This window comes from Gobio gobio (genome assembly GCF_949357685.1).
Source record: "Gobio gobio genome assembly, chromosome: 23".
NCBI lineage: Eukaryota > Metazoa > Chordata > Actinopteri > Cypriniformes > Gobionidae > Gobio > Gobio gobio.
This window is the reverse complement of record NC_137119.1, coordinates 40,151,171-40,169,290: the sequence shown is the minus strand read 5'-3', so window position 1 is coordinate 40,169,290 and position 18,120 is coordinate 40,151,171. Positions and strand designations below refer to the sequence as shown.

The 18,120-nt window shown below is 35.5% G+C and overlaps 1 protein-coding gene across 1 annotated transcript; it reads left to right on the top strand.

The window, feature by feature from the left end:
• Positions 1–907: 907 nt before the first annotated feature.
• atp6v0cb (ATPase H+ transporting V0 subunit cb) lies at positions 908–17,496 on the top strand. The gene is made up of 3 exons (XM_079806071.1): positions 908–1,166; positions 12,648–12,831; positions 16,502–17,496. The coding sequence occupies exons 1-3, from the start codon at positions 1,094–1,096 to the stop codon at positions 16,704–16,706; spliced, it is 462 nt and encodes a 153-aa protein (XP_079662197.1). The 5' UTR covers positions 908–1,093; the 3' UTR covers positions 16,707–17,496.
• The last annotated feature ends 624 nt before the right edge of the window (positions 17,497–18,120 follow it).

Genomic DNA, 18,120 nt, shown 5'->3' with positions numbered 1-18,120 from the left:
CTCGTTAAATTCTTGCTGACACAGAGTGCGATGGGCGTGGCCTGCGCTTGACGTCACTGCCCAGAATGACCTTCATCTCGGGAATCCTCATCCACTGCATCACACCTCACTGCGTGGGTGACATAATATCCCTTTATTATAAAGAAGCTTTATTATAAACATCATAGAATATCTGGAGGCCGTTAAATAAACCAAAATTATATTTTTGAATAATAAAACCCCTTTAAATGTGTCGCGCCTACAATGTGAATAGTAATCCTACGCCCAAAAAGCGTCTCCTGTAACGGTTATATTCAAATATAATGAATACAATTACGTTAATGTTGCACATTCAAACGAACAGTTATACGTTGTTGCCATCATTTAGCAAATAATGCATTATAAGTAACATTATTGCATAAAAACATGCTTAATACGTGGATTTTAAAACGCACTATTTTACATTAGATTGCGTACGTGTTAATTCATGAGGGAAAATCTGTAGCTACCACACGCGTAGCTACCATGGAGACTAAGGGTTGTAATAAACCACCATCTCAAATAATAGGGGACATATTAAATACATTTAAGAGTATACAATGTTAATACCCAGATTATAAAACGCATGATTTCTATTCTAAGGATTTGAACATCTTCAGTATTAAAGGGAAAGCCCGCAGCGGAGCGTACTATTCTCACTACAAATGGGGGAGGCCACGAAAGCACAAAACCTTTAAATCGCTGTCTGCATTGCACCCATATGCGTTATATTGAACGATTTATTACTTTTTTAGTTTTACATTTGCTCTCGGGCTCTATTAGAAAAAGTATACCGGCGTATCCCTATGTTTTATATTTGTCCTCCCCCTCTAGGAGTCGGATGGTATTTTCCTCACGGTGTGTCAGGTGACACTTTCAGCCATTTTGTACCGCAGATTCATCCGACAGGATCCGTGACAAGCAGTTTCCATCATTTGATTGAGATTTAAAACCATTGTTCTCTACCAAACTCTTTATCCTCAGAGCCCGGTACTCGTCAGTTTGTACGGTTCTGCTTGTGTCCAGCAGTATTAGTTCGGTGTTACTGGGGATTTGAGGTGAAAATAGAGGAATAATGTCGTCGGGAAGCCCTGAATACTCACCGTTCTTCGCAGTGATGGGCGCATCAGCAGCGATGGTCTTCAGCGGTAAAATATTTAACACATTTCTTAAACATTTATTGATTAATATGTATATCATTTAGAATTGCGTAATTTGCGTCTTGATTCTTTGATCTCCCTGTGGAGGTCACATTATTCTTCATATCTGATAAAATGTCATTCTAATTATATTATTTATTATTAATGCGAAAGCATATACGCTTATTTAAGATTTTTTTATTTTTAAGATGTAATAATCAACAACAAAATGATGTCTGCGGGATTATAATCCAATCCTGTCAGTGCTGGTTCCATTATTCCTATTATCGTGCAAAATATTGTATAAAAAAAGAAAATAAATCGTCTATATATATATTAAATAAAACACTTTCTTAACGTCTACATTCACATGCAGATGATGTCTTTATGGTTACCATGCATGTGCTAGCTGAAAAATAATGCTGGTGAAATGTTGCATTTATTATTAGAATTATTTATTAGTTAGTGATACTATTGCAATGCATGTACTTTGATCATAAAATGTCAGATATGTTCATCTACATGCCAGCAAATGCTGCTGTAGGGATACAAGCCTTTGGTTTAACCAACTATGGGATGAAATTCCCTGGTTTGGGTAGATTTAGAGATTATAATCTTTATGCAAGGGACATAAATGGCAAGGGATTATTGCACAGGTTTTTTTTTTTTTGTAAGTATTGATCATTACTTAGGTTTGTTTGGATTTAGAGGCTGAATTATTGAATTTAAGGTGCAGCCTGACAGTTGTGCATTAGATAATTATATTAATAGTGTGATATTTATTGATTTATTGGGTTATTTTGTTAAATTAACCACGAACGGCAAGGTATTCCGAAAGATATTATATTAAGATTGACTTTTTAGTCATTAAATCAGTGATGATGAGCAGGATGCTTCTGTACCATCCATCACAGAAGATGAAAGACGACCCAGAAATAGATTTAAAAAAATCACTCTCTCCATTCAGCATCAGATCTGGTGTTTTTTAAATATATAAAAATCCAATTGAAATGCAAATCGACCATAATTTCCCACAAATTTTCAGGTTGATGCTGCAGAAATAGTGCGCCGCTGAAATGTACGTGCAAATTACAGTAGGGAGGGACATCACGACATGATCAAATGCATCTGTGTTTATTCCCAGCACAAGGCTTCATGCTGTGTGTTCTCTGCTGGACTGTAAGACGGCACTTCAGGCCTGTTTGCTCTCTCTATCTGTAATGTTATCTCTACGTCAGCGTCAGTAATGCAAACAAACGAATGCAGCAGCTGGTGTGTGTTTGTTTGAAATGCTTACAGTGCTGGAGAGAATGAATTTTTCTCTCAAGTGAGGTCAGTAGATGCTCTGCCAGGCCCGTGTATTTGAGATTGAGCGGCTTTCTTAATGAGAACGGCACTGAGCTCAGGAAACATGTCTCTCTCTCTCTCATCCGTGTCTTTGTGAGTAAAGGTTCCCGGTTTCAGTTCGTCACTGAACATGAGAGTGAAGCTTAGAGAAGAAAGAGCTGAAGTTGATTTATTATTTAGATATTTCAGGGATTCTGCTACTTTAGATGTGGAACACCGAATACGGCTGTCCTATTTACCATTAAAATAAACATCAAAACTTGATTTAAATTAGTAATTCATGTTTTGCATCTTAATAATGACTATAAAGATAACTATATGAGCATGAGCATCCACACCAACAGACCATAATCATTATTCATTATGGAAACAGGCCTTTTTTGTGCTTAAAAACAGCATGGTTGTCTTCATAAATCGCTCCTCCTCTCAGACGACGTCCATTTTAGCTGACATCACCAAGCCCTCTTATTTCCAGCTCCTCCCCTTCGTCCATCTGGCTTCACTGTAGTATGTAACGCCTCCTTTATGATCCAGTTTATTCAGGGTGGATAAAACAAGCTCCGCCCTTTATGTTGTATATCCTATTGCTTCCACAAAAATGTCAAATATTGCTGTTTTAAAGAATGTTCTGGGTTCTTTATAGCTCAAATAAACATTTGTATGTGTGAAAACCATAGACTGTAAAACAATATGGACGTAGTGTCCGTAACGTCACCCATAGGATTTTGAAGAGCAGTTTTGAAGCGCAAAGTAGGGTAAGCGCGTCACTCCCGGATAACCGAAAATGGGCAAAGAGGCGGGACGTGGGCGGAGCTGAGGTGACGCGATGACTAACAGACAGCAGACAAACGGCTATCCACCTGTCACTCAAAGTGGCCACGCCCTTAATTATGCAGAAATTTAAGTTGGTCATTTTAACATGAGCTCAATGAGATTCTGCTCCTTCTGGAGTCTGTCTCTAGTGGCCAGTCCATGAACTGCAGTTTAAGTCACTTCCGTATTGGCTTCAAGAGACGCATTTACTTTCATTACGGATGCATTACTTTAATTGTGATTTAAGTTTTTAAGTGAAAGATCTTGAAATAGTTTTTGGTGGTAATTATGCTGTTGATAGGGCTTAGCTTATATTGAACCCAAAACATGTAATTAAAGGCACTAGGGATGCGCGGTATACCGGTACTGGAAAAATACCGGTATATATTTTATTTAAAACGGTACGATATCATGATTTTGCTCATTTCGGTATATGCTGCTGTTCCTAAGTTCACCGCTAGGTGGCAGCGCGCTACCCAAACTGACGTGAAACCGGCAAATGTGGCAACAGAACAAGATGAATACAGCAGTTGAATCTCACTCAACACGCACAAAGCTCATTAATAAAGAGAGTAGACGTGAAATTTGGAATTACTTTGCTTATAAAACTGCTGAAGAACCATCAAACCTTGCCAAGCATCTGCCACTTAATTCCTGACTTGTAAGACATTAAGAGATCGACAGGTGAGGGCATAATTCTAACGATCTAATTTAGACTTTTTTCTTTTAACACTGATTAACGCACATACATAAGATCGTATTGTTTAAATATAAAGAAATCTCCAGCGTTCGTTTCAACCAGTGATGTTTAGACCTCATAATATTTTTGCACGCATCCTATTGCACTATTTACATCCGCGAAAGACATAACCAACTGTGTTTATGTAACTACTCACTAAAGATTGACATTTTTGACATAATTTTGTGTGTATTTGACTGAGGAAAAACAACTTAATTTGGAATGCGCGAGCTCTTTAGGCGTGTGTGTGTGTGTGTTTGTTGTTGGCATGAGCGGAAAGAAAACTCTTAAAGAGCTCTCATCCCATATGTGTTACGAAATGCTATAAAATCGCTTGCATGTTCAAATTGGCGAGGTTTAAAAAGACGTGGGCAGGGATTTCCGTCAGCTGTCCCGCAAGTGTTGAATCTGAGCGCGCAAATTGCTTTTATAGTGCAGGTGCGATGAGGTGTAATGCTGAAATTACTTACAAAAAAGTTTCCAAATGACTGATTGATGTGACAATCTTTGTTGATTAATTTAATAATGAACATTTGCGGTAATTTCCCGCTTCATAAACCCAAAACTTGCGAGAGTGAGTAAAATTATGCGCAATACCCGCATCAAAATTCAGACCCTGTATGGTATCGATTTAATATCGGTACTTCGGTATTAGATTGTGGTACCGTACCGAAGACAAAATTGTGGTATCGAGCCATCCCTAAAAGGCACAGTATGTAATTTTTCGCTGCTAGAGGTCGCTCATTCAAAACAAAGGCATCGCTTGATGACGGCTGGATTTCACAGAGCTTTTATTATGCCACAGTTGCCGCTTCCGCTTTTTCTGTTTCTCTGTGCGTTCACTCGGTGAGACACTTGTTGACACTGCAGTAAGAGATCAATATTAGGGATGGTAAAACATGGTACTCCAGTGTTTCCCACAGATTAGAAACCAATTTGTGGTGGCGGACGGGCGGTGGCATGGGATGGGGGTGGGGAGGCACAAATATCGATTTCGATATATACAAATATCGGGCACAAATATCAATTTCGATCTTGATTCAGTCAATGTATATAGCCTACTTTACATATAAGGAAAAATAAGTTTGCCCTTTTGTGCACTTTTGTTTTTATTAGCTTGCATTCATTAATATTCACTTGTGTGTGCTTGTATAAGTATCATTAAAAATACTAGGATGTAAGTTATTAACTTTTTAAAATTTCACATTTAAAGAAATCTAGTGTTTGATCATGCTAAAAATAAGTAAGCAGTTATGATCTGCAATACTTTTTTTGAGCAACCAGACTAGATGCATGTATATTTATTAAAGAGCCATACAGGCACCTATTAGGGCTGTAAACGAATATTCTAAATTCGAATATATATTCGAATAGTTTTTAAAAAACGAATTTCGAAGGTGAAAATTAATATTCGAATAAATAAAAAATGGGGGGGGGGGAAACGCCCGCGGTAGTAGAGGCGTGACTGTCTGCTTTGCGAGTGGGCGCTAGCGCGCCTGAAGCCTTGTGTACTTTGGCCCGTCTCCAGAGCGCGAGCCTCCGCTGACTGCGCGCGCTCCTCCCCAAACGGACGAGGTGTTTATATTTGACGCGCTCGCCGTTGTGCTTTTCTTTGAAACGACAGATGGCGACTCGGAGTAATTATTCTATAAACTATCAGGAAAAGCGTCGAGAAGAAGTGGGCTAATGTACACAGGTGACGATATTTATTTTAGTACACTTCACCGAAAACCACACCACAAAAGAATCATGTAAAACAGATCAAAATAAACCTTGATATAACTTGTGACATGAGAACAAAATGTATGTAGAAATGTAACGTTAACTTATACAACTCAATTTATGATATCTAAATGTTTCCTAATTTCACTAAACACTTTAGTGAGTTTTCACTTAGTTTCGTGAACTTTTCTTTATGAAACGAGCTTTTTTATGCTTTTGTAGGCTCGTTTTGTACATATAAGCAACTAATTTGTATGTGCAAACTGGACCAGCCTTACTTTGCATCGCCCGCCACAAGCTCTCTGTCTGCAACACGCGAGGCCATAACGGAGAAATTAATTTTGTTAATTTGTAAGGACATGAGAGAGCGATCAGTGTCGTGGATGGGGCAGGCTGGAGTTCTGTCAAGCAGTGGAACCGAGGTACTGACTGAATAGATATTGCATGAATAAAGGATAAATGCACTGCTTCCACTGGTTTGATTATTTTCCGTTTCATGTCAAAGAAAAGTTCCATGTTTACCACAGCACAGCTCGCTCGGAGCGTTCAATAATATGCTGTAAAACTTATATTAATATTTGTTTCAATCACTGAATGAAGCCTGCTATATTTGGGACAAGAGTCGCGACCTTAAATTGCTTGCACAAAACTCTTGATCAGCCTCAAAATGTGTGTGTTCATTTAAGCCGTTATGAGCAGAGAGCGTGAGGGCGAGAGAGAGTGAGGTCTGCGGTCTTTAGCCATTAGTTGATTTACTTGTTTTTGTGTAGGTAATACGTTGTCAAATATGTTTAAACTTAAATAGACTACCTATATAAGTAGTTATGTGTCTTTGTATTCATTTATCCTGTTATTGACGTAATGCGCGTCATTGATAAAATGCGCAACCAGATGTTCGAATAGTTCGAATATTCGTGCTTTTTTTAGAGGGAATATTCGAACGTCATTTTTGAGCAATTTTGACAGCCCTAGCACCTATAAACCATGGCTTTACAAATGAAAATGATTATTTTTCCAGCCACTGGAAATGACTCTAATTTGCATTGGAATTCTCTATTTTAACCTTAATTACTACACTAATTGTAAAATAAATAATACAAAATATTTTAAGGGGTCATTAATGGACTATAATTATTGCACAAATAGTAGGCCTATTTAGTACCAAAAGATATCCTCAATTTCCATTAATTATTATTAAACTAAAATATATAACATTTATTTAATTGAAAAATGGCTAAGGTGTTCTGTCACATTTGACCACCAATGAGTACAAGTGTGACCAATTAATAAGTAATACCTGAGGGCTAAATACAAGAAAAACATTAATGTTAACAATGTTGCATCTCCAACACTCTCCATAATAAAATGATACTGTAAGTATGTTTGACGTGATAAAAATTGCTGCAAATACCTGTATAGTAAAAATACACCTCGGGAGTGCATTATCATTCTAATAATTGAACGGCCCGGAGTCAATTATTCCGCTTATACTACGGTTACCACACCTCAAGACATCGATCCGATTATATATTTAAAGGGATTCGTTCGGTTTTTGTACTTAAATCGCTATTTTGAGTAGGACTATTTCTTCCGCGTCTCATCCTACAGCTCTTTTGCTAGTTCCGAAATGTCATTTTAAAGCTGTTAACGAAGGCTTGAGCCGTTGATAGCATTCTACTGCAGTTATTAATAAAGTTATGAGAGAGAGAGAGAGAGAGAGAGAGAGAATGCTTGACAACACCTTTTTGTGCAAACTGTAGTGCGTGTGCGAGCACGTGTGATTTCAGTAATGAGACTGAAAAGCTTGCCTTTGATGTCCGCTTCCGTTTTTTGGTTTTCATCTGGACTGTATAATACTGCTGCCGCCCAGTTGTTGAACGTTTTATATTCACTGTAAATATTACGATTTACTTTAGGAAAATCGTCTGTCATGTTGTTTTTTAGTCCTGCAATTTCCGTTATTACAGTTAACTATGCGCAGTGATATGGAACTGTAATGCGGTCAAGAGAGCTGCCTGGAACTACGTTCACTGTGCATCTCCCAGAAAATAATTGCACACCTCAGAACGTTCATCAGCCAATCAGATTCAAGCATTCAACGGCCCCGTAGTATAAGACAAATTAATCTATGTGTGGGAAACGCTGTACTTGCGGTAAATCAAGAACACCAGATTTAAACAATAAGACTAACTGTGTTGAGCTGGAGAACAATGATCAGTTGTTCATCAATGATCCAAACAGTTGCTCTCCTGTCTAATAAAACACATATTAAAGCATCTTTGGTGTTTCCATGGTTTCTACAAAATAAAACCGGAGATCGAAGGTAACACGGATATGATGTCATTGATAGGCGACACACGGACACGGTCCGAGTCCTGGTTAAAATTGCTAATTTCTCTGGATTTAAACATTCTTGGAAACATTTGGGATAATGTACACAAGTCAACAAAATAAATAACACTGTTCTAGTGGTTTTTGGGTGTTTCAATCCAAAAATCTTACATATCGTGCCTTTAAATGTCCCGTATTGACTAAATTAGATGTCAGATGGAACAGGTATGTTTTATGTCAGAAGTTCATCTTGATTTCCACATGGAGGAAATGAGTTATTCTGTGAATCCCTGATGGCACTAGTCATTCAGACTCGGCTGATTTAATCTACACTATATTTACTGGTGGAAAACAGTGACTTGATGAGTGTTGTGACTTACAGACGTGATGCGCTCAGAGGATTTCTGCTGTGTCTCTGGAAGAGCTGAAGCTAATTTGAGTTGCGCTCTTTCATCTGTCAGATGTCTCCTGATTTGGCATCTCGTCCCAGCTCTGTCTATGTAGTCCTGTGCAAGTCTCTCAGAAAAGCGTCTTTTACTATATAAATGTGTATGTAAAGCCGGGTATATAGCAGAACAAAATGGCTGTCTTCAGGACTATATGTCATGTCTGTAGTAGGGATGAACTGTGATAGACAAACAAGCTGATTAATCGACTGATATTTGGCCTTATTGAGATTTTTGGTATCAGAAAATAACTTTGGCTGATTAAAAAAGTGTTTTGTTGCCCTTTCTGTCAGTTGCAAAATCTACCTGGCAACTTGTTCACGGATAGTGCACTTTTTTTTTTCAATTAAGCATTTGTTTTGAGTAAATATAGTTTAAAATAAGGCACAAATAATTTCCAGTATATTTATATAATCAGTCATTATTATATCAGTTATTGTCCATAAGATTATATTAATTTCCATTTGTGTGCGCGGCGCGCATCATGCTACAAATACGTCATGTCAAGCTAAAATAGTCATTATACAAGGTTTCTGATTCTTTTGATTTATATTTCGTTTTGCACTACTAAAGGCGTGTTTACACCAATATCGTTGGAATCACTTTCAGAATGATTTTTGATGTTTTATGGTTATCGTTCTTGGTGTGAACGGCCTTAAAGGTGCATTGTGTAATATTTAAGATGATCAATGGACAGAAATGCAATATAATATACATAACTATGTTTTCAGTGGAGTATAAAGACCTTACATAATGAAGCGTTATGTAGAAAATTTACACACTGCACCTTTAATGCTTTAAGTCAGAATGTTTTCTCTAGTCTGGACTTGAGCTCCATTTGAATGTGTCCGTATGCCATCATTCTGGTTCTCAAGGGTTATCCAAAACCAAAACTGTTCATTTGGGAAAAAAAATGTGATTGAGTTTCTAAATTGCAGATGGTTTTACCATGATTTATGCATCACCAGACCCTGTTATAAATTAAACGCTTTGAAAATAGACATAATCAAACCATGTAATGTCACATTGGTCACTAAAGACATCAATAGTGGTGAATTATCTGCATGTGAGTGTTGTAAGACTTTAGCTATAGCATATTTCAGTGATACTGGGCATCAGTTTATTTTCCAGAAATGTCATTAATGGACATTTTTGGGATTTTCTATCAAAGATAAAACTGATAACGATTACGTAATTGCTATATTGTTAAAATATTATATCTAATTTTATTGTTATTACGATTACTTTAATTTGCTATGAAAATAGCCTTTGGTCCTGATGTGGCAATGAATGAATCATCATCACAGAAACCGGTTGTTCTTTCTTTGCAAAAACTCAAGGAAACGTTGGTAGTTTTTGTTTGTTACCCTGTAAAAGTGGTCAAATCTGTTTAACCGGTATTGATTGTGTCTCTGTGTTGTTCTCAGAGCAGGTAGAGTTGGTCTTCAATAGTGTGTGTTTGGACAGGGGCCATCTGCACACTGGAGGATTGATTGAGCTCTTCATCGCACTAGTCCATCTGTCACACACACACACACACACACACACACACACTCTGTTATTGGCTAGTTTGGGTGATTCTGTGCTGCAGTAGTAGTTGTAATCGTGGTTAATGCGGATTGTGTTTCCAGCAGGGTTACCCTTTAATCCCGGAAACTAAGATTAGAGTAAGATTCCTGGATGAATGAGCTGTAATGTGCAGAAGAGGGTTAACCGTGTGTGTGTGTGTGTGTGTGTGTGTGTGTGTGTGTGTGTGTGTGTGTGTGTGTGTGTGTGTGTGTGTGTGTGCAGGTCTGTAGAATTAACACTATCTCTACACACTTAGCCAGCCGCAAAATACTGAGGATTCACGGACACAGTCAGTTGCCTGGTTTGAACCATAGACCGTAAAAAAAAAATATGGACGACGCGTCTTCACTACCTTCCACTGAAGAAAAGTGAAGCCGCCAACGTCCGAATATGGTGCTAATTTGGCACCTGAGTCTGCGCAGTAGAGCCGCGATATCAAAAGCCCGCCCACACTCTCGCAGAGTGTGAAATAAACATTTATGGAAATGTAGAAATTAAAGCTAAAGCTCCAATCTCCTCCCGAAAAAAGTCTGTTAGTGCCTCAGTGTCTTCACTCAGAGAAGCCGTCAATATCAGCTGTCAATCACATCCCCGTTTTTATAGCATAAAAAAACATAACTAAAACTGATCTTATTTAAAAAACGAACACTTGAAGTGAAATCAGCGGTGTATACTGTGTAACTGCCTAAAATGACAGAAACCATCTTTGGGAAAAAAAATGTATTTGAAGTGTAATTTGATCGTTTGGTTTGTCTCATGTCCATTAGAATACACGGAGGGGGTTTATGAGCTATACTGGGACCAACCACCAGGGGGAGATTGAGACTTAAAGCCGCTTCAGTTTTTAACACTAGTGCGGCACGCTTGGTTTGAACCAAGCCTTAACCCCCCCACCTTTCTCTTGAAGCCGATACAGAAGTGACTTAAACTGCAGTTCATGGACTGGCCACTAGAGACAGACTCCAGAAGGAGCAGAATCTCATTGAGCTCATGTTAAAATGCCCAACTTTACAGCAGAAGAACACATGTTTACAGTCTGGGACACATTGTGGGTTTGGTCTATACGGCTAATTTTGCCCTTCATGACGACTGTGAGGGGGATGAATTTTGTTATAACTCTTTCGTTTACATTATATAAAGCCTTAAAGTTCTGCATAATTAAGGGCGTGGCCACTTTGAGTGACAGGTGGATTGCTGTTTGTCTGCTGTCTGTTAGTCATCGCGTCACCTCAGCTCCGCCCACGTCCCGCCTCTTTTCCCATTTTCTGTTATCCGGGAGTGACGAGCGATAACGCGCTGACAAGATGGCGACGGCTGACTTAACCAATTTTTACGCTTCAAAACTGCTCTTCAGAAACCTACGGGTGACATCACGGACACTACGTCCATATTTTTCTATATGAACCCAAGTTCAATTCCACTTGTCTGCCGGTGCTTAAATTATTATATTCGGCTCCATGAGTATTATTGTGAGTAACATCCTTTCTAAAAATAGAAAGTGTTGTCTTTTATTGCTGTTTGCTAATGCAATCTTCACTTCTACTATTGCTCATTCAGCTTTTTGAAACCACTAAAACATCCAAGGATTCAACTTTTGTTGACCAGAACTGTTTTTATATTTATGATTTTATGATCTAGATTTATGCAAACAACTCACAACATTTCAGAATGCCATAGAAATCCCTGTAGCAACCAATTAAAACTGCTCTAAAAATACCCAGAATGCTGTTTGTCGCATCTAGGACAAACTCTGAGGTACCGCACACGTTGTATTGTCAGTTTGTGGTTAACAAAATTGATATGTTTAAGGACATCGTTGCTAACCTCAGTCACTGAACGCTTTACCTCGATCAGGGCGTAACATCAGCATTTCCATATTTCCCAACTTCAGTGTGTTTTTCCTCGTCCTTTCCATTATCGCTTCTCACTATTGTGTGCTATTGAAGTCAACTGAAGTGTGTTGTGACCTGGTGAATCCAGTAGGGGGCAGCACATGACAGTGAGCGTGATCACGACATCCACACACTATTTCCATAATGCACAACAGGGCAAAATGACAGATTAGAAAGGGCTATGTTTATCATATGTTTCACACTGTAAAATTAATCGTATCTTGCAGCACAGGGTGAAGTCAAAGTGTACATTAATGACGATTTGGGACAAATATAATGTCATTGAATAGAAGACGGTTAGTGGCGCTCTGTGGCGTGGCTGGATCGTTATTGTGGGATTGAATGAGTGCACTCGATAATGTCCAGGATGGTTTTCTGACACAATACAAATGGACGTCCACTCAAATAATGCTATTTAAGGCTATAGAGAGCGAAGAGTAATAATAGTATATCAGTGATACTAAAATGACACAGCTACAGTTTCTTATTGAAAATCTGAATGTATTTTGCATCTTTTGGAGCAACTGATTGTATAGATATGACTATTTGACTCGCTGTTTGAGTGCACTTCACATTCATATTTCCGCTGTAATAAGGAGAAGAGTAACCCGCTTCTGTCTGTCTCTGCTAGCGTTGGGCGCGGCGTATGGCACAGCGAAGAGCGGCACGGGTATCGCCGCCATGTCTGTGATGCGTCCAGAGCTGATCATGAAGTCCATCATTCCTGTGGTCATGGCGGGAATCATTGCTATATACGGCCTGGTGGTGGCCGTCCTCATCGCCAACAGCATCTCAGACAAGATTACTCTATACAAGTGAGTTCAACACCAGCACTGCTAGAGACTCTGAGCAGGGATATTATCATTAAAGGGTTAGTTCACCCAAAAAGGAAAATTCTGTCATTAATGACTTCCCCTCATGTCGTTCGACACCCGTAAGACCTCCGTTCATCTTCAGACACAAATGAAGATATTTTAGTTGAAATCTGATGGCTCTGAAAGGCCTCCATTGGCTCAATGGCACGGTTCACTCTCAAGGCACTAAAGACGTCGCTACAAAGTCCATCTCACTACAGTGGTTCTACAATAACTTTATGAATCGGCGAGAATAGTTTTTGTGCGCAAAAAACACTAAATAACGACTTATATAGAGATGATGATTTCAAAACACGGCATCATGAAGCTTCGAAGCGTTATGAATCAGTGAGTCGATTCATGATTCGGATCGCGTGTCAAACCGCCAAACTGCTGAAATTTGGCGATTCAAACTGCTGAATCGACTCACTGATTCATAACGCTTCGAAGCTTCATGAGGCCGTGTTTTGAAATCGTCATCACTATGTAAGTCATTATTTAGGGTTTTTTGCGCACAAAAACTATTCTCGCCGATTCATAAAGTTATTGTAGAACCACTGTAGTGAGATGGACTTTGTAACGACGTCTTTAGTAGCTTTTAAGGGTCTTGAGAGTGTAAAGTGCATTGAGCCAATGGAGGCCTTTCAGAGCCATCAGATTTCAGCTAAAATATCTTCATTTGTGTTCTGAAGATGAATGGAGGTCTGACGGGTGTCGAACGACATGAGGGTGAGTAATTAATGACAGAATTTTCATTTTTGGGTGAACTAACCCTTTAACAAAAACATATAAAACATTTTTCATTACTGAAAATCAAATGACTGTTAAAATATCAAATACAATACGTAAAAAACATTTTTTCAAAAATTGTATTGCAGCTATGTGTGTGTGTATATACATATATATTTACAAACGTTTGTTATATGCGATTTAATCGATTTGACAGCACTATAAAAATATATAGACATTTAAAATAATAATACAAATTAAATAAACAATACAAATGACTTAAGCTTTAAATCAAATTAAAATATTAATAACTGTAACAGTATCTCAGTGATACTAAAATTACACTGATTCAGATATATTATATTATACTATATTATAAAAATTAAATAAATGCAAAAAAATTACTATAGCTTTAAATACAGTGAAAATGAAAAATATTAATAAAAACTATAATCTCAATGATACCAAAATAACACTGATTCAGATTCAATTATATTATATTAAATGATATTATAAAAATGTAAATAAATAAAATAAAAATGACTGACTAAAGATTTAAATCAAATTAAAATATTAATAACTGTAACAGTATCTGTGATACTAAAATAACAATGATTCAGATATATATTATATTATAAAATTAAATAAACGCAATAAAATTACTATAGCTTTAAATAAAATGAAAATGGAAAATATTAATAAAAACTATAATCTCAATGATACTAAAATAACACAGATTCAGATTCAAGTATATTATATTATATTATAAAAATTATATTATATTATATAAAATAAAAATGACTGACTAAAGCTTTAAATAAAATTGACTGATTCAGATATATTACATTAAATTATATTATAATAATTATATTATATTAAATTATATAAATGATATTATAATAATTATATTTTATAATATAATATAATTATTATAATATAATTGATTCAGATATGTGTCATTTTAGTATCATTGAGATACTGTTACAGTTATTAATATTTTCCATTTTATTTAAAGCTTTATTCATTTTTATTGTGTTTATTGAATTTTATAATATAATATAATTAAATAAACACTAAAAATGACTAAAGCTTTAAATAAAATAAAATGGAAAATATTAATAACTATAACCGTATCTCAATGATACTAAAATAACACTGATTCAGATATATGATATAATATTAATTATAATTGTTGATATTTTGGTAGTTGATTCCAGAACATTTTCACAATTTTCAAAACCAGTTCTCTGTATTGCTGATACCGTAGAAAGATTAATTCTGTTAGTGTGTTGTTTTTGTTTTTTAAACGCGAATATACATTTTTGCTAAATGATTTATTTTATTTTGTTTTTTTGTGCATATTATTTTAAGATTCAAGAGTACTCTCTACAAGTGAGTTCAACACCAGCACTGCTAGAGACTCTGAGCAGAGATATTATCATTAACAAAAACATAAAACATTTTCATTACTGAAAATCAAATAACTGTTAAAATATCAAATACAATACGTAAAAAAAAAAAAAGTGTGTGTGTGTGTGTGTGTGTGTATATATACATATATATGTACAAACTTTTATGTTAGATGCGATTAAATCGTCATTAATCGATTTGACAGCACTATAAAAATATATAGACATTTAAAATAATAATACAAATTAAATAAACAATACAAATGACTAAAGCTTTAAATCAAATTAAAATATTAATAACTGTAACAGTATCTCAGTGATACTAAAATGACACTGATTCAGATATATTATATTATACTATATTATAAAAATTAAATAAATGCAATAAAATTACTATAGCTTTAAATAAAATGAAAATGGAAATTATTAATAAAAACTATAATAGTATCTCAATGATACTAAAATAACACTGATTCAGATATATTATATTATAAATAAAATAAAAATGACTGACTAAAGCTTTAAATAAAATTGAAAATATTAAAAACTGTAACAGTATCTCAGTGATACTAAAATGACACTGATTCAGATATATTATATTATACTATATTATAAAAATAAAATAAATGCAATAAAATTACTAAAGCTTTAAATAAAATGAAAATGGAAATCAATACAAACTATAATAGTATCTCAATGATACCAAAATAACACTGATTCAGATTCAAATATATTATATTATATTAAATTATATTATAAAAATGTAAATAAATAAAATAAAAATGACTGACTAAAGATTTAAATCAAATTAAAATATTAATAACTGTAACAGTATCTCAGTGATACTAAAATTACACTGATTCAGATATATTATATTATACTATATTATAAAAATTAAATAAACGCAATAAAATGACTATAGCTTTAAATAAAATGGAAAATATTAATAAAAAATATAATAGTATCTCAATGATACTAAAATTACACTGATTCAGATATATTATATTATACTATATTATAAAAATTAAATAAACGCAATAAAATGACTAGCTTTAAATAAAATGGAAAATATTAATAAAAATTATAATAGTATCTCAATGATACTAAAATTACACTGATTCAGATATATTATATTATACTATATTATAAAAATTAAATAAACGCAATAAAATGACTATAGCTTTAAATAAAATGGAAAATATTAATAAAAATTATAATAGTATCTCAATGATACTAAAATAACACTGATTCGATTGTGTTGTTTTTGTTTTTTAAACGCGAATATACATTTTTGCTAAATTATTTATTTTTATTTTATGTTTTTTTTGTTGTTGTGCATTTTATATATATATATATATATATATTTATTATTATATATATATTTTTTTTTTTATAAATAATTTTTATAAATTATGGTGTTTTTTTTGCATTTTCTTTATATATTTTATATATAAATGTGTGTTACTAGCGTGTGGTTGTTGTGTGTGTGGCAGGAGTTTCCTGCATCTGGGCGCTGGCCTCAGTGTGGGTCTGAGCGGGCTGGCGGCCGGCTTCGCCATCGGCATTGTGGGAGATGCGGGCGTCCGTGGCACCGCGCAGCAGCCGCGCCTCTTCGTGGGCATGATCCTCATTCTGATCTTCGCTGAAGTCCTGGGTCTCTACGGCCTCATCGTAGCCCTGATTCTCTCAACCAAATAAACTGGCAGTCCGCATGCAGCGCTGCCGGACCGCACCTCGGGGGACCTGGAGCAAAAAATAAAGTGGGAAGGGGAAAAAAATAAATAAATGGTACCTTAAACTAAAATGAAATTAGATGAATTGAGGAAGTAATCCTACACATTAAAACAGGCTTTGCGTTTGGTTTTATCTCTGAAAGTGTACAGTCGTCCAGTTTGATAGTTTTGATTTCTTGTAAATGCGGTATATAGTGATTTTGTCGTGTCTGTGTAGAAAAAAAATATAATAACTATAAAGTAATAGATCTCATTCTCTATTTGTTTCCCACACCCCTCCTGCCTATCGATCTGTTAGCCAATCACGCGTTCTCTTTCGCTAGAGAGGGAAAAGCACGAACGCCTCTGGTTCCTGTCTCTTCCTGTCACGTGATTTGGGAGTTTTATAAATTTCCACGTTGGTGTCAAAGAAGTGTTTGTGAAGTGGAAAAACGCACTGATGAATCTGTATGTGGAATGGAATAGTTTTTTGTTAACGTCCATTTTCGTTTTTATTTATTAAGATATTGTTCATGAAAATGTACTTGAAACTCCTCAAATCCTTTAAATTGATATTTATATAAACATAAATCTATACAGATATATATATATATATAAGAATAGACGTGCACTGGCCGGGGTTCTGGTTCCGAGTGCCGTGCTGGGGAATATTTCGGCTTGATGTGTGTATTTATGGTTGTTTCCTGTGTATATCTGATGTTTGGTTGTATTAAAGGTGTGTGTGTGCCCCTCGTGGGTCTCACAAGTGTCATTTCCATATGCCTGTGTGTCCAGTGCTTTTTCATCATCAGACGGATGGTGTGAATGTGTTTAGCTGTGTTAGATTTACAGCTATTTTCACTCCATTCTTAATGTAAATTACTTGAATATTCACTATCAAACATTCACTAATAATTATGTGGATTATTTCTACATGAATTTGCTGATTCAGTGTGTTTTGAGCAGAAAGCCCCCCCAAATTTCTTCTGTAATTATGACAAAAAAAAGCTTGTTTTCAAGGTTTTAATTAACTAAATCTGGGACCTCGGATATATTAAACGCGATTCATCTTGTTATTCTATATGATCCAAGGTTCTAATACAAGTATGCTTTTCACTAAAAACAATTAAGTATACTAATTAGGTGCACTTTAAGTATTATTTCATTGTATTATTTTAAGTCATGCTCATAATAATATGAGCGAATTTTGAATATTTCCAGTGAGCAATCACGTGTCCGAGATTAGTAATTTGTATAGAACACGCCCAGACCATGGCCATATATGGGCTTTCCGCCCTGTGTTTACCACGGCCAATAAGTGTGATATCCTCAAAACAAGTTCAAATAAAATTAAATATATCGTTTAACACGTTTATAAGGACACCCCGAGTACTTTTGTG